Below are 22937 nucleotides of genomic sequence, written 5' to 3'. Positions count from 1 at the left end.
TCGCATTCAATCTGAAATTTCCATTTTCTGAGGTACCTTATTAATAACCTGATAATTCTTATCCAGAAACATAAATAAATATGACAAAATAATAACAAAATTCCCCTATATATTTTGATAATTCAAAAACAAATTCCCCTATCCTCATTTGGAGCTACTCGACTTATGTAACATATAACATCTACTGCAAAATATATATATATATATATAATTTTATCCTTCGAGATTAAAAAATAAATACAATTGGTGTCTCAAATATTATTGTAAATAGAAATTTTATTAATTTCAAGGAAGAACCAAACTCATTTTTTACTATAACGCTTAGCAATAATGCAGTCTCTGAATTTCTGTTGCATGGCATCCATTAGCACCCTTTGGACCTTGCATGCCCTTCAAGTGTAAGAGATACTATTTTTCCATAACTCATGCATTAATTTCCATTATTTGGAACCAAGCAATGCATTGAATTTTCTGTGTTAAATTTGTACATATCTTCTTTCGCCCAATTCTGCTTGCATGAACTAATACAATCAACATGAACTTTTTTTTTTTGGTTATAAGTAAGCAAGTTTGACTATTTTAACAATAAGGTGTTAGCTGGATTGGTCTAGGCCTCTGGTATGCTTCCAAGTAGTCCTAAATTCAAGTTCCTACGATACAAGTGTCTCCCACAGTGCCTATGTGTGTGAGTTCATTCTTCTTCCTCCTAACTTTCCCGGAAAAAAGAAAAGGAAAAAAAAAAAAGGTTGAACTATGTCTAGTAATTGATGGCTATTTAAACCCCTGGACATGTAATCAGAAATATTCAACCAATTTACAGCAATCAAGTACAGAAACAATGCGTCCAATGAAACCATCTCTATCCTTTATTTCTATGCTCTTACTTGCCCTACTTATCTTCCTGAGCCAAACCCAAGTCACCTATTCACTTTTCAACAAGTACCGGGTGCATATTATCAACGGATTGACAAATGAGACTCTTACAGCTCATTGTAAATCCAAGGACGACGATCTTGGAGTTCATGAACTTGCAGTGGACCAGGAATTTTCATGGGAATTTCGCATCAACTTTTTTGATAGAACACTTTACTTTTGCAATCTGGTGTGGAAGGGTGGACATAAAACTTTTGATGCGTTTCTAGTCGATGAGAAAGCCTTGCTGAATTCTTGTAGTTCTTCTGACTGTATGTGGAGAGCAAGAGATGATGGAGTTTACTTGTTTAATTATCCGCACAAACAATATAGACTAAAATATCAATGGGAAAAATGAAATTCTTGATGTAAAAGAGGATCACATGTTCTCTAGGAAAATAATCTTGTGAGTTGCTGTGCTCAACATCCAATCAATGAAATTATTATAGCATTTTCTCACAACTTGTTTCATTTGATGCTATATCTTACATTTTATTTTCGCTAATTTGTTAATTTCCAACTTGTGTAAGACCAAATGAATCTCTGCACCCAATGTTAGAGTTCGGATTTTTTTTTCTTTTCTTTTCACAAGTGATATTCTAACTAATATATGGAGGGGAGATCTAATTGGGATGCAAAGGAGCAAGAACATTACGGAGAACTCAAATTTCTCAAATCGATAGAAAGCGAAAAGTAGAAGGAGAAATTGTAGAAAGCAAGAATTATGTGTTGCAAATTTAACTGTGCAATTGGGCAACCTGTTACTAATTAAGATGTCAATCATACAAGTCTAGCAGTACAATTTTTAAATTTGTTGTGAAGGCAAATCACTCAACAAGCAAAGGCCAAAAGAGTGGTACCAAAATATGGCACACAAAAATGTCCTGCTTAGCTCACACAAAGCTCAATCCCCTGCATAGTAATCATCCAAAACTGATATGGAAGAGATTCATCTACATATTGACTTCATCTTTTTTTTCTTTTTAATACAAGTCATAGTATAATGTATAATAGTATAACGGGGATGGGTGTTTCTCACACACACAAATTGTTGGTGAGTCCTTACTTAGTTAGGATTTTGGTTACTTACCCATTTTCTATTATAATTGAGATTTATTTCCTATTTTAATTTACATTTATTTCCTATTTATTTAATGTTGTACTTCCTTATAAATACCTCCATATCGGAGAAAAATATATAATTGAATATTTGCCCTACTTTGTTTGACATGAATTTTTTTTTCATCAAGGTGACATGTGGTTCAAACTTGAGACCATTCATTTGCAAATCAATGCTCCTTTTCACTACGCTAAACCACATTGGAAAATTGACTTCATCTTAATATTGGTAAAATAAGGAATTAATTCTTAACAAAATTACCAAATGGCATTATTCTTATTCTTTGGCACGAAGCGAATACATTAAATTTTCTGTTTCAGTTGCATATCTTCTTTCACCCAATAATAGGTATGAACTAATACAGTGAACATTGACCCAAAAAAAAAAAAAAAAACTAATGCAATGAACGTAAACCTTTTTTATTTGGTAAGTAAATGAATTGAAATGAATTTGACCTTATCCACAGGTTGGACTAATCAGTAAATGATAGCTATTTAAACCCACATACATAATTAAAAAAAATTAAACTAAATTTACAGCAACCAAGTACAGAAACAATGAAGCCAATGAGGGCGCCATGCGTATCCTACATTTCCATGCTCTTACTTGCCCTACTTGTCTTCCTGAGCCAAACCCAAGTCACCTATTCACTTTTCAACAAGTACCGGGTGCATGTTATCAACGGGTTGTCAAAAGACACTCTTACAATTCATTGTCAATCCAAAGACACCGATCTGGGAATCCATGAACTTGCAGTGAACCAGGAATTTGAATGGAAGTTTCGCACCAACTTTTTCGAAACAACACTTTTCTTTTGCAACCTGCAGTGGAACGGTGGGCATAAATCTTTTGATGCGTTCATAGTCGATGAAAAAGGTCTGTTGAATGATTGTAGTGCTAATGACTGTATGTGGTTAGCAAGAGATGATGGAATTAACTTGTTTAATTATCCCCACAAAGAATATCGACAAAAATATAAATGGGATAAATGAAATTGATGTGGAAAAGTACCCAATCGTTCGCAAGATGATCTTGTGAGTGGCTATGTTCAACATCCAATATATAATGTTATAAGTATTTTCTTACTACTCGTTTAAATTTCTTTTTTAATGTCTCGCAATTTGTTTTTGGATTAATTTGTTAATTTCTTACCAGCCATATGTGGAACCAAAGAACGAAAAAAAAGAGAAAGAAAAGAAGTGGGGGGAGTGGAAGAGGAAGAAGGGGCTGGTTATAGAGGGAACGACAAGTTAAAGAGAGAGAGAGAGAGAGAGAGAGAGAGAGAGAGAGAGAGAGAGAGACGTGCAAAACAAGAAAATATATAGAACAAATGGAAACCGGTTTTGAACTGCTTTTTTGGGGGGTCAATGTTCTAATTTTCTTGCTTGTAATGATACACTTTGGACCCACTGGCCCCATGCACAACACTTTTGAGAAGCTGGGTCCAACCTGCTTTGAAAAACTCAGTTGGCAAAACGCTTGCTTTCTAAACACGCACTCCGAAACTCAGTTGGCAAAACGCTAGCACCCCACCAACACATAGGATAGGACTTATCCTAGACAATTCTTATTAACGGCGCCTAAAAAGATCTCTATTTAAGAAAACAATTTTGAGAAGCTAAACTCAGTTGGCAAAACGCATGCTTTTTAAACACCGCACTCCGAAACGCTACCTTTTAGTCCCTCTATTTAAGCACACTAACACAGAAGGAAGGAACCACACATTCAGAGAGAGATGGCAATGAAGGAAACTGCAGATGCAGAGAAGGCGTTGAAGCACTTGAACTCAGATGGGGAAGAAGACCTCCTTTGCTCCAAAACAGAGCACCACCCAAAGGAGCCCATGAAGCTGAACTCGATCCCATCTGAAGATCAAAGCAAGGCTAAGCCATGGCAGTCGTTCAAACCAAAACCTGGAAGTGTCCTCCCGGCAAAGAAGAGGTCCGTGCTGAGGATGATGTTTGATAAAATTGTCCAATGCTTTTGCTCTGTTTCAGATGATACTAATAGTCCTTCAGCTTCTGCTGGAGCCTCTGAAACCACATCAAACGCCAACAAGGTCATCAGCAACCACGTTTACCCGAGCCCTTAGCCCACCGCCATAGATATGGATACAGGAGCCGATTTAGTCTGTTTCTTTCTGGTAATTTCAATGGTGTTGTTGCTGTAGTTTTTTCCTGGCTTTCATAAATGCTACTGGGTTTTCTTTGATCTCTTTCTTTCTGGTAATTTCAATGGTGTTGTTGCTGTATTGTTTTTATGGCTTTCATAAAATGTTGGGTTTTCTTTGATCTCTCTCTCTCTCTCTCTCTCTCTCTCTCTCTCTCTCTGAGCTTAACAAACAGAGTTTTGTTCTATTGGACATATCTGAATATGTGAATCTGTGTTATTGCTGTGTGTATGTATGTGTGGGCTTTCATGGTTGCTTTTTCATATTTAATTTTGAACCGGCCAAAAAGATATGGTGAGCTGTGCTGCTGCTGCTGCTGCTGGGTACTGAATCCATCGTTATGGCTGCAGAGTAATTAGGATCTGCAAGCCCACAAAGAATATCTGCTATATATTCATGTCATTTCAGTACTCTTTCTTCTTCCCCACTCCGTTATGCAAAATGTCTTCCTCTTCTCTGTCACATGGTCCTCTACAGCCGTAGAGAGATAGCCACCATTTTACAACTATATAGTAAGAGGCTTCAAGCCTTCACGCCGTCTAGACAACCCAGAAAAGCTTAACCCCATAAATAGTTAGAGATGTTTAGCCAAATTAAGATATGATCATATGATATGTTGTTGAAAGAAAACCATGACTTTCCATCCATCAAATTATAATGGAGGACCGTCAGAAGAAAAACATTACTTTTAAATTTACCATCTCCGGGCGTTTCATGATATTGTTTATTATTATTATTCAAAATCCCATCATCACCAAATCAGTGTCACCAATGAGTGACTAGGAGACTATTTTTTCTTTATTTTTTTAATTTTTTACAGCTTAATTTCCATCTTCTTTCTTTCCCTAGAAAAATGATGTTTGGGGTTCCACGCCCAATGTGCATGCCCTGCGTGCTTGGATATTCTTCTCAGTGGTTTAAGAGTTAAAATTACTTTATCCCCTTCTTCTTCTTCCGCTCCTCCTCCTCATTATTTTGTCTCATTTTCTTTTCTTTGATAAGTATATTGATAAATGAACGATGATTTTAATATAATGCCTCTCCACAACTATAAACATTACTTTAAATATTTCCAGGCGTTCCAATCTTCCTTGTAACTATAATCAATTGGTCAATAGTACAATTGAAGAAGACTTTGTGCCCAAGCTTTGGAAAATTGGAATGGCATGACAGAATAATACAAGATAAAGTTGTAATAAAGATATGGTCAAATTGCATGCTTGTAGATTGGAATGGTTCATGTGTGAAGTGACACTAGGGAATTTTGCTCTGGCTTTTCAGTGTCGTGTGGCAGTGCGGCACTGGCAGACAACACACACACACACACACACTTGTCTCTCTCTCTCTCTCTCTCTCTCTCTCTCTCTCTCTCTCTCTCTCTCTCTTCCTTTTTATTTGCAAGTTTGCAAAATCTACCACAAAGGTCAGCTTCTAGGTTAAAAATGACTAGTACAAGTCTTTGACTTCAGATCCGGACCATAAACAAACGCATTTTTACCATAAACAATCAAATAAAGAGAATTGACATGCATGCAGAAAAAAGTAGTATTTATCATATATATATATATATATATGTAAATATATGAGTGATCTCCTTTGCCTCTAAACATTACTTAATAATAAGCAGACCTTATCTTCTACAGAACAGACTCATATTTATTTACATTCTTTGTTTTACACATAATCTTCAGCATCAATTGAAAAACATTCATGCTTCTACCAAAAAAAAGGGTTACCAGCACTAATTCTGAATTAGCAATTTATTTTTCTAACTTAAGTCATTCCACCAAATCAAGTGAATTCCTTGTGATTTTTTTGACTGGCCTTGTTTGCTTCTCAGTTGTTTTCTAGCACAGGTCATGTACAATCTTTCAAGCCATCAGCTCACATGTTACTATTATAAAACCCCATAAAATAATTAAAAAATCTTCCTGTCAATGGGGATATTAAATGACTTTTTCTCATTTTATTCAATTTGATCACTGTGGAAGTTGGAGGAAGAAAGAAAAGTGAAAAAGAAGACAATGAATTTGAGAGAGAGAGAGAGAGAGAGAGAGAGAGAGAGAGAGAGAGAGCAGATAATGCTTGTCACTAGGGAAGTTTGAGGAAAAGAAGGGTGAAAACAAGACCTAGATTGGTGTCCTCCTCATTTCTAACAATAATAATGGCACTCTATATATTTAAATATTGAACTTTTTCTTTCTAATAATCCAATGAAAAAGTTGATCCTTCACCCCTGTCATAGTGTTGAGAGAAAGCTCCTGGAAGGTGCAAGGAAAGCTCCTGTGGAAGGTTGAAAAGCTTACCTCCTCAATGCAGAGGGAGAGAGAGAGAGAGAGAGAGAGAGCAGATAATGCGTATCACTATGGAAGTTTGAGGAAAAGAAGAGTGAAAACAAGACTTGGCATCCAAATAACGGGTGTCCTCCTCATTTCTCAAGCTCATGTAAGTCACTATGGCAGTCTATATCTTTAAATATTGAACTTTCTTTTTCTTTTTCTTTCTCATAATCCAATGAAAAAGTTGATCCTTCACCCTTATGGGAAATTGCCTATGAAGCTCTCTTTCATCAAAAGAGTGGTTCTAATTCAATTGAAAGTTAGTTCTCTGTAATCATAACATTTTTCGTAAATGTAAATAGTGTTTCTAAAGCAATTTTAAATCACTCTTCTTTTCCTCAAACTTTACTTCGAAAAAAAATTTATTAAAAAAGTTACTAGATATGTAAATTTTTATAAATTGTTAGGCACAAAATGGTTTTTGTGTATGGTATGTCACATCAGTCAGATAAAAGACACAATCTTTTTTGTGTCTGTCTAAATAATCACTTACTTTTCCTTTAAAAAAGTATCAGATAATAAATATATAATATTTGTGCCACGATTTTTTGTGCCCAATGTAAAATCGTGTCCTATGTGCATGAATTTAGCACCATTATTCGTGTTTTATAAGAAATAAGTACAAATATAATTTATTTGTGTCAAATATTAAAAAAACAATATTTTATTTGTGCCCTTATTCCTTTGGTCTTTGACCAGTTACGCCAAAAGAATATCAACTCAAATATAAATGGTGAGTATGAAATTGATGTAAAAAAAAAACTCATTGTATGGTTGACATTAGGGCTTCGTTTGTTCAACCTCGGAAAAATTAATATAATAAGAATTTTGTGGCTACTTTGTTAATTTTTAATTTTAGTTTTTTTTAATTAATTTGTTGATAGTCTGTTGCAAATCGGAAGATGATGAATTTGGTGGAAATTGGGTTGGTAATTATTTAGGAATTTATCCTATTCGGTTCCACACAAACATTTGGGCCTGCACTAAATTAATTAATTTATCGGAATTCAAATTTAGGTGTAAGGGAGTTTTTATTTTATTTTTATCGAAATGTAAGGGAGTTTAGACATGTCGTTTATATTATCATCAATATCAAAAAATGGCTCATAGAGAATGCGAAGGTCTAACTCCTTATCAACCCATTCTAGCCACCATTGAATTTTCAGAAATTTCAATAGATTAATGTTCTTTCACTACTAATAGCGGGCTTTAGGCACAAATATTTTTTGTGCTCTTTAGTGCAAAAGGCATAATTATTCGTGCTCTATGTTAATAGTCACAGTGCAACCACAACAAATTTGTCGGTTACCTCTATTGAGTACATTAATTGGATAAATGAATTCGTCACCTTCCTAATCCTATCATTCTTCTCCACTTCCCCTTCACCAACCAAGTCAGCCCCAAAGGCTTGTTCATTTATTCTTTTCATTGCTTAATTTGTTGTGTCTTTGATTCCATCATTCTTATTCTTGTTAATAGCCCAAAGTCACGAGAGCCTTCTTCAGCTACTCGGTTTCCTTACTTGCAATAGCATTCACTATGAGTTGATCTCAATGCAATTTTTCAACTTTCACCTACTCCTTCATCTATTTCAGTATTTCTTCTCGTACTGCAATAGCATTTCATGTTAAACCATGCTACCACCCTAATTGACCAGATTAATCATGGCATAAATTCTCTAAACCCGTCTCTCTGTCTCTGTCTGTCTGTCTCTCTCTCTCTCTCTCTCTCTCCCTGTGTGCCTATAAAAATGAAAAAAACAAGTTCATAATATTCACATTTTGAAGCATAAGAAAGTCCATCTATCTAGCTAGCAAAATCCCAAACCATGAAACCCTTCTTTAGCCACTTCATTTTGCTGCTTGCAATTTCAACTCTTGTCATGTCTCAAGATTCCTGTACTGTTGGTCTTGGTCCTCAGTCTGGCAACTACCATGTGGAAATTCGAAACCATTTGAGCCATGACACCATTTTGAAGGTGCGCTGCAAGTCTGGTGGTGGAGATCTGGGTGACCATTGGATTGTAAATGGGCAGCGTTTCACTGTTGGTTTCCACAATGACAAATGTGTCTCGACCGAATACTGGTGCAAGCTAAGTTGGAGTTCCAAATCCAGCCATGGTGGCAACTATCGCTTCTTCAGCTGTGAAGAATCGTTTCTCAAGTTCTGTAATTTCCAGGACTGCAGTTGGAAGGTTAGGGATGATGGGATATATTTGCATGACATGCATGGACTAAAAGATGTGAAATATTATGACTGGGAGAGCTAAATTGATCTTTATATCAAGGTCAGAGTCTCAGATTGGCCCGTGGTACAAGAGGACTTATGGAATAAATAAAAAACCATGGATTTTATATTTATGGTTGTAAGAACTTTTTTTTTTTTTTTCCTTTTAAATGGCACTTGAGATATAGCTCATGGGCCTTTTTTTAATCTATATATAATAAATTGACTGTTGTCTGATGGATTTAAAACACCCGAGCCTTCATTTTGGTGGGTTAAGCACCATGGTTTACTTAGTGGGTTTCATACCAAGGTTTTGTTTTTTGTTTTTTGTTTTTTTTATAGATTTAAAACCCAGACGATCCATGGATATATTTCATCCAAATAATGTTTTCCACCCAAAATGAATTCATGATCAAGTGAAAAAATTTATAGGTTTTATATCAAATAATGAATTTCTCATTCAAGTAAAATTTGTGAGTTTCTCGCCCAATGATAGGTTTATCACACGAAGGATTTGATTGAGAATTAAGTACCCATTTAAGTGAGGCTTAAACACCCGTGACTTTGATTAAGGGTTCAACACAGATATTTGAAAAGAGACAACAGCAGCTAGCTCGTAGGCTGTCTTTTGGCTTCTTCATTCTCGGACCCTTGTTACCTGCTGTCATGCTATTTATAAACTGGGGTTTGGGAGACTGAGGATGAGGATCACTTCAAATTTGAAAAGCCCAACAACATGATCTGATTATCCTCTTCCGTCAAAAGCCTGATCCCTTCCTTTTCTTTAGGTATAAGATCAGAGGCGATTTGATTGTAACAACCAAAGATATAGTGCACGTGAGGATCAGACTCACTAGTCCAACCCCACTTTTTCTTTTTGAATTTTGAATTTTTTTGGATTCAAAAAATTAATCATATATCAGTTAGTCTTGGATAATATCTTGAGCAGTAAATGCATTGCATGCTATTCCAAGTATAGATATATATGCAGAGGCTATACAATGCTGCATGCATGGCTTAACTCGTGTCAAGCTGCTAATTCTACCTTCTTCTTTTTTTATATATCATCTTTGACCACCCAATACCGTAAGACTATATAAAGCTAGAGAATCAGAAACATTCAGCCAAATTAGCAGCAACCAAAATGAAGATCAAGCCATGCCAATCCTACGTTTCCATGTTCTTGCTTATCTTTCTAGTCTGTCTGATGAGCCAAACACTAGTCACTGATTCGCTATTCGACAAGATACGGGTGCATGTTGTCAACAGCTTCCAAAACGACACTCTCGAAGTTCATTGTAAATCCAAGGACGATGATCTCGGGCTTCACCATATCCCCCCGAATCAGGAATTCAATTGGCATTTTCGGATTGCCATTTTTAAGAAAACTCTCTTCTTCTGCGATACGTGGTGGAGGGGTGGAAAAGCCAGTTTCCATGCCTTTTCTGCCGAAGAAGGTTTTCTCAAGTTTTGTGGTGATGGAAATTGCATGTGGAGAGCAAATGACGATGGGATGTCCTTGCTTGATTATCACCACCGACAATATCATCTCATGCATAGATGGGAATCATCCTAACTTCAAAGATCATGTATAAAGTGATCATCTTGCTTATAGGTGGTGATGATATAGATAATAAAAAACATATTCTCATTACTTGATCATGTTTAATTTCTAGCGATAAATGAAAGGTCTTTCCACATGGCTCACAATATTATGTGCTTCAACCCTATATCACCAGTATGGGAAAGTTGAGAAAAGAGTTGGATCCTAAATACTTGTGTAACTCCTTTCTTATTATAATCCCATTCAATAAATTTAAATGCTTATAAATTGTGGATCTTTCTTCAATATGACAAAAAACAAAATATTTTTTAATTTTTTATTTTTCGAAAGTTAACTTTTATTTATTTAGCACAAACTAAATTACAAGGAAATGGAAGTTTCTCACATATATGTGTAATAAGGGTTCGAACCTGAAATAACAAGTCTGTAAGTCAAGACTTTTTTTTCCACTTGACCAGACCTCATTGACTCCAAAGCCAACTTTAAGACCAAGAAGCAAGTAAACGATGACAAGCAATTATAATAAGGCCACCTCCACCACAGCCCAATTTGCCAGGGCAAGTGGCCCCCCCAACGGGGTTTGGACCTCCAGTGCAGGAAAGAGAGCCTTGGGTCCTATAAGACCAAGAGCATATCTTGCTTGGGCTTCAGCCAGAAGACTTTGACGTCAGCGAGCGAACAAAATCCAAAAAAATTGATAAAAATTCAATTTTTTATTATTAAAAAATACCAACAAATTATGGACATTTTCCCTACAAATACATAACAATTTTATTCAATTTCCACACCAAATCCTCATACAAACTCTTCTCCTTCCAATATTTGTAAATTGTAATCATTTTTGTTCTTGCATTTGTAAATTGTTTATATTTTCTTCCATATTTATTTTTTTCTTGCATAATCATTTTATTTCTTACATTTCTAAATTGTTTATATTTTGTTGCATATTCTTTTTTTTTTTCTTGCACTTGCAAGGCAAGGGCTGCCACTATTCACGTGAATAGTTGATGCCCTTGCAAAAGGTTGTGGTGTTTCCACCAATTGTCATGACAACAACTATTCACATGAGATATGATGAGAGAAATTTGTATAGAGTTTTGGTGTGGGAAGTGAAAACTACAACTAAGTATGTGTTTAAAAAAGATCTGAAAGTTTTTGTATTTTTTTTTTAAAAAAATTATGTTGCTGACGTCAGCAAATTCGGGCTGGAACTAAGGTAGATCTTGCCTGAAGGTTAGCTTGGGTTCATGGGCCCCATCTCCTGCCAGGGCTAGCCCTTGCTGCTGGAAACAGTTTTTGGGCCTAAACCTCCCCTGCCCTTGTTGCTGGAACTGCTCTTAGCCTTTTGAGGTGGACATGCTCTAAGGGGTCCTTAATAGTTGTCTGGTCAATTGCAGAGCTATTATTGGACACCTGGTTAATGTAGACCCAAAAGAACTCACAAAACAACTAGGCCTTGGGCTCACTTAAAACTCAAATTGAATTTGGTTGTTACCTAATTAAGAGGCCTCAATAGTCTTATTTTAATAGTGAAGGCCCAATTAAAATCCCGAATAGAAACACAGCCTTTTGTCTATGATATATAGCCGCATCGCATAAACAGACTCAGTGACTTGTTTCTAAAGACAACTTCGCACCCTTCAAAACTTTTACACTCTCTCTCTCGAAACCAAGAAATGGGTCAGGGAACTCCGGGCGGGTTGAACCGGCAAGGCCTACCGGGCGACCGAAAGCCCGACGGGAACGATAAGAAGGAGAAGAAGTTCGAGCCGGCGGCTCCGCCGGCCCGAGTCGGTCGAAAGCAGCGCAAGCAGAAGGGTCCCGAGGCTGCGGCTCGGCTCCCGACCGTGACGCCGCTGACCAAGTGCAAGCTTCGGCTGCTGAAGCTGGACAGAATCAAGGACTATCTGCTTATGGAGGAAGAGTTCGTGACAAACCAGGAGCGGCTCAAGCCGCAGGAAGAGAAAGCCGAGGAGGATAGATCTAAGGTCGACGATCTCCGAGGCTCGCCGATGAGCGTTGGGAATCTGGAGGAGCTAATTGACGAGAACCATGCGATTGTTTCGTCTTCGGTTGGGCCTGAGTACTATGTTGGGATTTTGTCCTTTGTAGATAAGGACCAGCTCGAGCCTGGTTGTGCCATTTTGATGCATAATAAGGTAATTGGGGTATTGGGTTTTTAGGGTTTTTGATTGGGCTATCGTTATTTGGTTGTTGATGCTGGTTTTGTTAATTTTAGCTTTTGTTGATTGGAAATTGGAATTTAGCTTGTTTGGGTTTCTGATAAATAGTTAGGGAAATGTGGGCAATTTAGTTTGTGATTTTGTTGTACTCGAAACCTAATCAGACTGTGATACTTAGTTGCATAGACAGTCTCCATTCGGCTGCTAAAGATGATACTTAGTCATCTGGTCTATATGAAATAGCTACATTTATGGTTCTACCCGTGTTTAGAAACCAAACTATATACGTTTGCTGTGGGTATAACTTCAGTTGTTTTTTTTCATTCATCTATTTGTGTGGGTTTTGATTGGTAGTGTGTTAAATGTTGTTCCTTGTCAGGTGCTTTCTGTTGTCGGGCTTCTTCAAGATGAAGTTGATCCAATGGTGTCTGTCATGAAAGTTGAGAAAGCTCCACTGGAGTCTTATGCTGACATCGGCGGATTGGATGCCCAAATACAGGAGATTAAAGAAGCAGTTGAGCTCCCACTGACGCATCCTGAACTGTATGAAGACATTGGTATCAGGCCTCCTAAGGGAGTCATATTGTATGGAGAGCCTGGAACTGGCAAGACCTTGCTTGCAAAGGTGGGTCCAATTTTTTATTTTTCCACTTAGCCACAGCATGCCAATTCACCTTTTGCTTGTATTTATTTGTTCTTTGTGTATCCTTGTTCTGTCTTGTTCACTAGAATATCCTCCCCACTTGCACATGTTACAAAAAAAAATCAGGGTGCAGTCACCTGCTTCACTGTTTCAATTAAGTTGCAAGATTTCTGATGTTTCCCATGTTGTTTTCCAATTTGTATCATATTCTGTATGCAACATGCCATAGGGATGCGGTTGTCATTAGTTGGGTGTCAAATATCATCAAACTGATATTTTCCTTCCTACAGGTCGCTGCATCTATTCTCATTCTGTGATATTATAGTTTGCTTTCTATTTCTGTCACCATTTTTGTGTATTTTGCAATGCTGACACCTGTAGCAATTGCTTTTGCTTGTTTTCCTGTTTGTTTGTATGTATGTTTGTGGGTGCACCTCTCTCTCATGCACCCACCGATGGCATACTCACAATAGACGTTTGGGTCAGAGCAGGAACCAACAAAATTTGTTGCAAAGACCTGTCTAGTTTCAAAGTTTTACTGTCACAGTTAACGAAAATTATGAGTGCACCAGAGAGTTCCTTTCAATGATGTTTGCTTATGGCATATTTGTTGTATCTGCACTCTTCTTGTCAAATTATCTTCTCAGCTTGTAAGATATTTTCACTTTTTTCAGGCAGTGGCAAACTCAACATCAGCAACTTTCTTACGTGTTGTTGGTAGTGAGTTGATTCAGAAGTACTTGGGAGATGGTCCGAAATTAGTGAGGGAACTCTTTAGGGTTGCTGATGACCTCTCACCCTCCATTGTCTTCATCGATGAAATTGATGCAGTTGGTACAAAGAGGTGAGCTGCAAGCCCCTGAACATTGATGAAAAGATTGTAAATTACTGTTAATCAAATGTTCCTGATGATCTTTTGTATGCAGGTATGATGCCCATTCAGGTGGTGAACGTGAAATTCAGAGGACCATGTTGGAGTTACTGAACCAGTTAGATGGTTTTGATTCAAGAGGAGATGTCAAGGTGATCTTGGCAACAAATAGAATTGAGAGTCTTGACCCAGCCTTGCTTCGTCCTGGCCGAATAGATAGGAAGATTGAATTCCCTCTTCCTGATATCAAAACAAGGAGGCGCATCTTCCAGGTAAATTGACACGACTGTTTATAAGAAAAAAACAAATTCAACGTCAAACGTGCTAAGTTTTTATGGTTGTGACTAACGATGATTGGATCTATTGATTGCAGATTCACACATCAAGGATGACGTTGGCTGATGATGTCAACTTAGAAGAATTTGTTATGACTAAGGATGAGTTCTCTGGGGCTGATATAAAGGCAATATGTACTGAAGCTGGTTTGCTTGCTTTAAGAGAGCGCCGTATGAAGGTGAGAAACACACTTTGATCTTCCAACCTCCCTTCCCCATCTTGAATCTCTGAAATTTGTTTATCATTTCTTACTGTGTTTGATTCAACCGGTTGCTTAATCATTGTAATTAACGTGGGTGTTACATTTAAATTGTGTGCATCAGGTGACACATATAGACTTCAAGAAGGCAAAGGAAAAGGTGATGTTCAAGAAGAAAGAAGGGGTTCCAGAAGGGCTCTATATGTGATGAAATCACCCCGCATGTACTTTTGAAGACACAGCCGTTCTGTTTGTGTTCTGTATTACAACTTAAATTCTATTTCAAGTTTCTTGTGTTTTGGTTGGATTCAATATAAGTGATGATTAGCATCCTTAATTGAAAGATGGAGGTTGTAATACTTCAACTATAGAATCACGAGTGCCTTCCCTTCGGAAACCAACTAAGGCAACTCCGATTATTTACGTTTATCCATATGCTTCATTTCAAAGCTTGACGTGTTTCTTGATGATGCCTGTGAAAAATTGCACAAAATATCAAATCTGCTCTTTAAAAAAATGTGGGATGTGTTTAAGCTTGGGTTGCTGCGCGATTTGAAACACGACATTTCTGGTTGTTTGCAACTCATTACGTTAGCCTTTGTGTGCTTGTCAACATGTTTACTAAGGGAATTTTACGTTCTTGGATTCATTAAAGCAACTAAATTCTCCAAAAGAGGGATGACAATTCAGAAAATTGGGAAAAATAAAAGAAAAATGGATCGTAATAACTTGACATTGTGTTTTATTTATGGACACTCCTATGGAAGGAGGCATTCCTACTACCTATAAATCACCGTTTGACACATGTAAAAATAATTTATCAAAAACACCAAGAGAAAAATCTTTACACACACGTCAATCTGTGATTAGCAGGAAAGTAGGTGCTCCTACTTTCAAGGAATGAGGCAAGTATTTTTCTTTATTTATAGAACACCCTATGGTGAAATTAATGAAATTTATAGGAAATCCTGATGACTAAGAGAATTTATAATTTCATGCATTATCTTGCTTCCAGTGTTTTATTTTCTCCATAAATTTGAAGTGGGAAAATAAATCAGGATTAGTCTTGAACCCTTCCAATTTAATGAAAGAATTTTTCTCAAGAATTTAGTGAAGAGTTACAAAGAAAATTGAACTTTTTTAAGGGAATAATTTAAAGTTGAAGTTTTTAGGGCTTACTCAAATGTCATAATTCATTCTGTGATATTCTTTCCTTTGAAAACCATTTAATTTAATTTTCGTAGCAAAAAAAATCTATTTAATTTAATTTTCCTTTTACCTTTACAAACAAAACGGTGCCTGGGCTCTCATTCATCGCCTTAGCTTCTGTTTGTTTTCCTGGAAAATCTTTTCTCGAAAACTTTCCGTCTCAATCCTCGAAAGCTTTTAGAAGCAGGACTGAGTGTCCAAATGGGTCCTCGACTGTGCCAAGTCTGCAACGAAGCACAATCCAAGTACAAGTGCCCCTCATGCCTTGCGCCTTAGTAAGCTCATCGCAGCTCACCAATATCCTCAGTTTTATCTATTTTGAAAACCCTTTTGATTCTTGCTGGTATCTGATTCGTTAACGAAAAAGATAAAATTCTTTTGCTTGCAGTTGTTCTGTAGCCTGTTTCAAGAAACACAAGGGTGTGGGGCGCTTACACACTTCAACTTTGCTTTGTTATTAGTTATTATCATTAATTATGAATTTCAAAAGCTAGTTAATTGCTTATTCTGTTGTTAATCTGGGACTAATTTGAGCTTATATACGAATTTTTCAGAAAACCCATGTGCTTTGCCAGTTTCTTCGTTGGAAAAACCACCAAGTAAGAATCTGGCACTCTAATTTCATTAAATTAATCTGCTTTCATATGCCTAAATGCTAATTTGTAGTTTTTTGTTGATACGCATTAGAGAAAGGATTGTATGGGATTCAGTTTATGTCTGTGATACTACCTCAATAAACACACAGCTTATTAAAAGTAAATGTTGTTATGTTTGTGTTGATGATTATATTTTCTTCATGTTGCATTGCCTTTTGGGATATTTTCATCAGACATTTGTCCTCTCTGAGGATTCTGAGAATTCTAGTGTCGATGATTTCTTATTCTTCAGCCACAGGTCCGGAATCACGGGTAGATAGGCCATTAACTGTTGAGGAACCGAGTGAAGTGCTGCAAAGGCTGCAACTAGAGGCTGTAGGTAAGGATTTTATAACTAAGCTTGGAAATGCATTAGAGTTTTTTAAACTTAGCTACACAAGATGGCCGTTGGGAAAATTTGAAAGTGGAGGGTTATCCCTTCACCTTTTGAAAAAAATTGACCCTTCTATGGGGCATACTAAGACCTAGGTTCCAAAATATTTAGAAGTATAAATGATGTTCATGCCAGATTTAATCTTACGCCTTTAAGGTAAAACGAGAGAATGAAAGAGGCTGTTGTCATCTAGGCTGAAACCAAAAAGAGGTTATTTTATTGGTTGAAACCAAAACGAGGATAACCAAACCTGTTAGAACTAAGGAGGTTTCTGCAAGTAGGCTGAACAGAAGACAAGCCAAGGTTTATGGTGTTGTTTATTCTGAACCTTTTTCACCGTGTTATCGTTTCTTGTTTCTTTCCATCATTTGGCCATCATCATTCCCCGAAACTCTTAGAAGGCTCCTTTGAGCATTTGAGGTAATCCCCAATGTGGTGACTTATAGTCATTTACGATATTTCCAATTATGTTAACTGCTGGTATTTTTAGGGAATCTATATGTTCAGTAGTCTAGATTAGGCAACAATTTATCTATATACACCAAAGCTGTTTTGCTGCATGGTTTGGCTCCTGAGAACTGTCCCACATCCTACATGTTTGATGGTAATTATCCCGCTTAGAATCTCTGGTTGAAGGAAATTGTTGGACTAGGCAACTAATAAGAACATAAAAGTTTTCAATCTGCCACTGATATGATTGCTCCCCCTGATTATCAACCCTCGTTTTTTTTCCCCTTTTGTAGCTTCTTCCAGTGAAATTTGCAGTGCTTTGAAAGATGAAAACCTTCAGAAGCTCATTCTAAATATAGACTGTTCACCAGATGCAGAGAAGGTGAGTGGGGACATTTACTACAATCAAGACCAAAGTATTTCCTTTATCAAATGTTTTTCATTTAGGCATGATACTTGCTCTGAAATCAAACTGTCTAGACTAAAATGGAGAATAATGTTTGGTAATCATGTTCTATACTATCATCAGGAACTTGAGAAAGCTATGGGTGTGGATGTGTTTCGGATATTTACGGACAAGGTGATGCCCTCTGTTACTACTATTAGAGAATACTCTCTGCTTATACATCTATAAATTGTTTTTTTTGCCATATGATCATCATCGGTTCACTTTTGAATAAAAGCCTGAGCTCTATATACTGTTTGGATTTCTGTCTTCAGATCCTGTCTACCCTTGGCTCATAACTACAAGCACTTCGTGAAGGACAATTTACACAGGGAAGAAATCTGATTTAAAGCTCGAAGTACCGTTCGACTCCTGTAAGGGAGTCTCACTTCCCATTCTGTTTGTTTTTCACACCATCGAGACATCTTCAACTTCACGAAACGCATTAAGAATGTTGTGCTTCCATCTTGGACATGGTCAAGAATTTTGTAATCGGGTTCCAAGTTTGAACTATGGAAATTTTAATGTGCAACAGCTGATGCAAGTTGAGGAAAATCTCGTCAAACAATTTATAGTTAGAATATAAATGTCTCTCGAGTTTCCTGCGGGCATCTTTTACCCTTTTATGGTTAACCAGTAAAATAAAGCGAAGAAAATAGGATTTCTGGTTAAAGATATTCTCGCATCTTTGGTGGAGGATGTGATCAATATGCCTTTGCCAGATATTGAGCAAGAAGTTGTCCGAGGTAGACTTTTGCCTTCGACTTATATAGGTTGTCCTCCAGTATTATTGGGGATTTTGATCATATCTTCTTCACCAAGAAAAAGACAACTCAAGAAATGAATTGATGGGCAGACACCTTTATTTTTATCTTGGGCTGCTTTTGCAAATCACATGAAAGCAGAAAACGATACCAGAAGGATCCATCAGCATCTTCCATCTTTAGATCAGGTCCCATCAACTTTGTGATCACTCATTTTAAACTTGATACCCTTCACAGCTTCTGAGAGCGACAAAATCAAAATAGGAAAATGGTAAATATATTGCTATGGAGTTGTAATAATTACATGTTAGCTTTGTTATATGGCATTTTAGCCTCACAAGAACCCAAAAAGGAGAAAAAACTACTCTCAGAGCTTAGACTACAAAACTTAGCAGGCAAAGAGCCTTCTGTTATCCATCCACTTCCAACTTCAACCTGCAACGCACAAAAGTTTCACCATCAGTTCTTCCACTTCCCATACGAGTGCGACCCTCGATAATTAAGAATGACATTAAAACCACAATGCACTACCATGCTTATGGCAGTGGACAGTTGACTCTACCTACTGATGGGTCATATCTCTTTTACAAACCATCAAGTAAATTTAAAGATGAAAGTATTTACTTTTGTAAGATTGTAAGAATTCACTGGGGTCAAGGGGAGAACCAAACTAATCTTGAAAGTTACACAAGGTAAAACAACAGTTAAAAAGTATTTTTACCTGATTGATGATTTTCATGAGTTTCAGGTCCCTTACTGGAACTTGGCTTGCTACTAGGCTGAGCCATTGCTTGATTCTGTAACAGGAAATGGAGCCATGAATACAGGTAATTTTATGTGAAGAAAAATTTGTAAGTAATAATTTTATCTTTGAACCAACACCATACCTGCTGTAGTGGCAACTGCATCTGCTGGGGATTGAAAAACTGCTGATAAGGATCTGCAAAATTTGGCATACGTGATTGGTTCGGATTTTGAGCAGCAAGCGCGTTTAGCATTTGATCTGACTGATTTGTTGCTTGAACTCTGGCAGGATCATTTGCAGGAATAGGCTGCATATGAAATGGTGGCACAGGGAACCTGGGTCCCAAATGTGCAGCCGCTGTTGGCATGGATGAACCAGCTAGCACATTCGGAAATGGCATCATAGGCCGGGTCATGCCCGCCATTTCCATTCCCATGCCCATTCCCATTCCCATTCCCATCCCCATCGGCATATACTGCTGAACACCAGGAAACATCATAGGTACCATGCCGCATCCCATGGACATCATCTGCAGAAATTGGTTACAATCTAATTGGTATCATAAATAATGCATGAACTCGTTATTGATCTTTTCTCTTCTCATTATTTCTTTCTCGGATATTTTTCACAAGAGTGACAAAAGATTGATTCTCCATTAATTTATGACTGTCTTCGGCTTGAGATTATATATAGCAGTGGAAAACAAGACAAGAGCATACCTGTACTTGTAACTGAAGTGATTTCAAGTACTCAATTGCTTCATCCAGCATTGACGCTTTGTCTGACTGATGATACAGAATACACAAAAAAAGAAGAGTATTTTTAGAATGTGAAAAAAGAAACCGCATTTGGATCTAATGGATAAAGCAATTCAAAATGCTTGTGAAATTCCATAAAAGATTTAATTAGTATGAAAACCTTGTTGCAACGAGGTATTAGTTCTTGTAAAGCCTTCATCTTTTCATTTATCCTATCTCGACGTCTCTGCACATAGATTCAATACTTAGCCGTTTTCAAGAGAAATAACATCACTTGAGAAGGAAAGTGAACAACTTGCTTTATCAGCGAAGCTATAGTTCAAGCTAAAGTACAGACCCTCTCGGAGAGATTGTGGACCTCGGCAGCACGGGATCTCTTTGTAGACGTTGATCCTCGGGCTCGTTTTTTTCCATTGGCAGATTCAAACTCAACATCCTGTTTAAAATCATCAGAGAGAAGAAAAATTACTTCTAATATCCAATAGTAAATTGCAATGAGTATAGGAAATATCATCATCTGAAAGGTACAATACAAACATGAATGCCCTGACCAATCCCACCAACTGAATTATACATGGCATTATAAACTTAACATCTTTACATTTTTGTATTGGTTTCACAATTAACAAAGGCATCAACCTATCTAACCAAACAAAACCAATTAAACATATTTTCTGTCAATGCATGCATACGCACCAAGTACCAATTTGGCTACTCTTTCTACTGTCTTAGACTACCATGAACCTGATTTTGAATACTGATAAATAAATAAACCCCCCATTTCCAAGGCCCTATCAAAAGTAGTAGAACTATCATTTTTCTTGTTGAATATAAATAAATAAATAATCCCACATCAATAGTATTTCCAGATAATTTACCAAATACATAAATAAAGTTTCCAGATGATGAGGGAAGGCTACTTTATTTTTATTTTTTTATTTTATCAGAAGGAAGGCTAATATGGGACGAAGAAACAAACAAGTCCTGTGAAAAGCCACGTGTAGCCCATGATGATTAATAAATCATTTTTGGAGGGTATATGCAGTTGCACTAGAAATTCACTGCCACCTACACCATCTACCAATCATCTTCCATTCAATTTTATTGTCAGAAAAATTTATGCTCCTCCTTCCTACTGTACTGTACACGTGCGAAACATTAATCATAAGCCCAGAACTGCCACGTGTACGGCGCACAACTGAAGTGACGGGGCCCCAAAAACACTAACGCACATATTGGATGTAGAGTTTCTATAGGGTTATAGCCTAGGGCACTGAGGGACGCAGTGCGCACGATCACCGACGTTACCCTCACCACCTGCGCACGTTCGCCGAGACCAGGCAACAAACAACACCTTGGGTAAGAGAACAATGGATTTTTATTTATTTTTTTTATTTTTTTTCCATTTCTGGAAACTAGTTAATTTCAATTTTCACAGAAAATGTTATCGTTATCATCACTAATTAGTAAAAAAACAAATTTGTGCTGACTCAGACTCACTCACTCACCTCGCTCTGAAACTCGCCGTCGTCCTCGGCTTCTCTCCCTTTCCGCTTCCGATCCTCGTCCGCCCGCGGCTTCTGAGACGATATCGGCTCGGCGCTCGCGCTGGCACTCGCACTGGAGCCGCCGGGCGACGAAGTCAGCGACATCTCACACGTCATAATCTCTTTCCCAGGAAACGACGTCGCAGCATTAGCAGTAGCGACAGTAACAAACGACGTCGCAGCACCGGCAGTCACTCCGCCGCCGCCGCCGCCGTCGAGCCCGGAATCCAAAGCCCTAGAGCTGTGTCCCACCAGCGGAGTATCGCAGGAGTCCACCACCGTCGTCGACTCCCTCACCACGCTCTTGGAGCTGGACGGCGCCGCTTCCGAAACCCTATCCTTGTTGTTGTTGGTCCTGGAGAAGTGGAGAAAGTTCTGGAGCTCGGTCCTCCTCGGTGGATGAATCGGCGGCTTGGACGGCGGAGCAGAAATAGGATTAGGCCGGAGTTCGGCGGCGGCGGTGGTGTTGGTGTTGACTTGATGAACGGTGGAGGAATCGGGGTAGAGGAGGTCGGCACAAAAGGGGTCGTCGACGAGAGGGTACTGAAGCCAAGAGGCCATTTCTTCTTCGTGCATAAACAGCTGGTGGTTTTGAGCTGTGGGATGGGGTTGGGGTCTGGGGATGTCTCTGTCTTCGGGCAAGACGGCGTCGTATTTGGATGGGGCCTGTGACGACTTTTTGTTGTTAGGCAAAGGCCTTTGGTTCTGACTCTGCATCACAACTTGACCGTTTTGCCATAGCAGCTCCATGATCTCATCATCTGGCCTGCAACATGTCATGTATGTCATAAATAAATTGCGATTAATAAATTTGAAAAAAAATTGAAAAAAAAAAGATAAATTTTTACAGGGATGATTTTCTGAGGCGGTTCGGGGCAGAGGAAGTGGGAATTGAATAATCATCCTCCATTTCAAAATCGGGGACGCACCGATTCATCTTTTCTTTTATTGAATCACTAAATTAGTCCTGAACCCAGTCAAAAATTAAACTTGGAACCAAATTTAAGAAGAAAAGCAAAAATTACTATAAAAAGGGGATGAAGATGAAGCTGCTTACGGATTCAAATTATACAAAGGAAGAGGAAGTACTTCTTCTTCCCCATATCTGGACCGACCAGAGACGCAGAGATTGAGGAAGTACTTTGACGGAATAATTGGGTGGCTGGGAATTTCCAAGTGTGGAAACCGCAGATGTGGGTCGTGATTGGGAAATTAATGGAGCAAAATCTAAGAGAAGATTTGGTGTTGGGGGGGTCTCTGTCTCGGTGTGTCGCGGGGCTAAGCAGCCTAACACTAACACAACTAGCTAGCTACTTCCACAAAGATAAGGTCCTCTCTCTCTCTCTCTCTCTCTCCGAATAATAATAATAATAATAGCAAGGAAAGAGACGAAATGAAATTTTGACGCTATGCAAGACTCTGTGTTT

The 22937-nt window shown here is 37.8% G+C and overlaps 4 protein-coding genes across 6 annotated transcripts; 3 read left to right on the top strand and 1 right to left on the bottom strand.

The window, feature by feature from the left end:
* Positions 1-8369: 8369 nt before the first annotated feature.
* LOC103334354 (S-protein homolog 24) lies at positions 8370-8810 on the top strand. Its single transcript, XM_008237310.3, has one exon. The coding sequence runs from the start codon at positions 8370-8372 to the stop codon at positions 8808-8810; it is 441 nt and encodes a 146-aa protein (XP_008235532.2).
* Positions 8811-11932: 3122 nt separating this feature from the next.
* RPT2B (AAA-type ATPase family protein) lies at positions 11933-15012 on the top strand. The gene is made up of 6 exons (XM_089054022.1): positions 11933-12490; positions 12894-13139; positions 13832-14001; positions 14084-14300; positions 14402-14542; positions 14688-15012. Exons 1-6 carry the CDS (start codon positions 12008-12010, stop codon positions 14769-14771), a joined length of 1341 nt encoding a protein of 446 aa, XP_088910148.1. The 5' UTR covers positions 11933-12007; the 3' UTR covers positions 14772-15012.
* Positions 15013-15516: 504 nt separating this feature from the next.
* Positions 15517-18307, top strand: LOC103334356 (HIT-type Zinc finger family protein). Its single transcript, XM_008237312.3, has 7 exons — positions 15517-16047; positions 16161-16192; positions 16327-16371; positions 16661-16747; positions 17545-17633; positions 17781-17831; positions 17972-18307. The coding sequence occupies exons 1-7, from the start codon at positions 15974-15976 to the stop codon at positions 17993-17995; spliced, it is 402 nt and encodes a 133-aa protein (XP_008235534.1). The 5' UTR covers positions 15517-15973; the 3' UTR covers positions 17996-18307.
* A 230-nt stretch (positions 18308-18537) lies between these two features.
* On the bottom strand, positions 18538-22626 carry PIL5 (phytochrome interacting factor 3-like 5). Of its 3 annotated transcripts, XM_089054019.1 has the most exons (10): positions 22568-22626; positions 22359-22477; positions 21472-22276; positions 20301-20399; positions 20124-20189; positions 19925-19990; positions 19348-19734; positions 19182-19257; positions 18849-18895; positions 18538-18700 (listed from the first exon to the last, which is right to left on the bottom strand). In XM_089054019.1, exons 2-9 carry the CDS (start codon positions 22445-22447, stop codon positions 18891-18893), a joined length of 1593 nt encoding a protein of 530 aa, XP_088910145.1. In that variant the 5' UTR covers positions 22448-22477; positions 22568-22626; the 3' UTR covers positions 18538-18700; positions 18849-18890. The 3 variants fall into 3 exon arrangements, with proteins under 3 accessions (XP_088910145.1, XP_016650919.2, XP_088910146.1); XM_016795433.2 differs by lacking the exon at positions 18538-18700 and having other exon boundaries at positions 18722-18895; XM_089054020.1 differs by lacking the exon at positions 18538-18700 and having other exon boundaries at positions 18722-18895; positions 22359-22466.
* Positions 22627-22937: the final 311 nt, after the last annotated feature.

This window comes from Prunus mume, linkage group LG6 (genome assembly GCF_029339155.1).
Source record: "Prunus mume cultivar Tortuosa linkage group LG6, ASM2933915v1, whole genome shotgun sequence".
Taxonomy (NCBI): domain Eukaryota; kingdom Viridiplantae; phylum Streptophyta; class Magnoliopsida; order Rosales; family Rosaceae; genus Prunus; species Prunus mume.
The sequence above is the reverse complement of the archived record's forward strand: the minus strand, read 5'-3'. Positions and strand labels throughout refer to the sequence as shown.

Bases quoted from the DNA above. Each gene is read 5' to 3' on its own strand.
- RPT2B (XM_089054022.1), top strand. From the start codon at position 12,008: ATGGGTCAGGGAACTCCGGGCGGGTTGAACCGGCAAGGCCTACCGGGC. The intron at 13,140-13,831 runs GTGGGTCCAATT...CACTTTTTTCAG, and splicing joins GCAAGACCTTGCTTGCAAAG to GCAGTGGCAAACTCAACATC. The intron at 14,543-14,687 runs GTGAGAAACACA...TGTGTGCATCAG, and splicing joins TAAGAGAGCGCCGTATGAAG to GTGACACATATAGACTTCAA.
- LOC103334356 (XM_008237312.3), top strand. From the start codon at position 15,974: ATGGGTCCTCGACTGTGCCAAGTCTGCAACGAAGCACAATCCAAGTAC. The intron at 16,048-16,160 runs GTAAGCTCATCG...TTTTGCTTGCAG, and splicing joins CCCTCATGCCTTGCGCCTTA to TTGTTCTGTAGCCTGTTTCA. The intron at 16,748-17,544 runs GTAAGGATTTTA...CCCCTTTTGTAG, and splicing joins GCTGCAACTAGAGGCTGTAG to CTTCTTCCAGTGAAATTTGC.
- PIL5 (XM_089054019.1), bottom strand. From the start codon at position 22,447: ATGAATCGGTGCGTCCCCGATTTTGAAATGGAGGATGATTATTCAATT. The intron at 22,277-22,358 runs GTAAAAATTTAT...GACATGTTGCAG, and splicing joins CGCCTCAGAAAATCATCCCT to GCCAGATGATGAGATCATGG. The intron at 20,400-21,471 runs GTGAGTGAGTGA...GATTTTAAACAG, and splicing joins ACGGCGAGTTTCAGAGCGAG to GATGTTGAGTTTGAATCTGC.
- LOC103334354 (XM_008237310.3), top strand. From the start codon at position 8,370: ATGAAACCCTTCTTTAGCCACTTCATTTTGCTGCTTGCAATTTCAACT.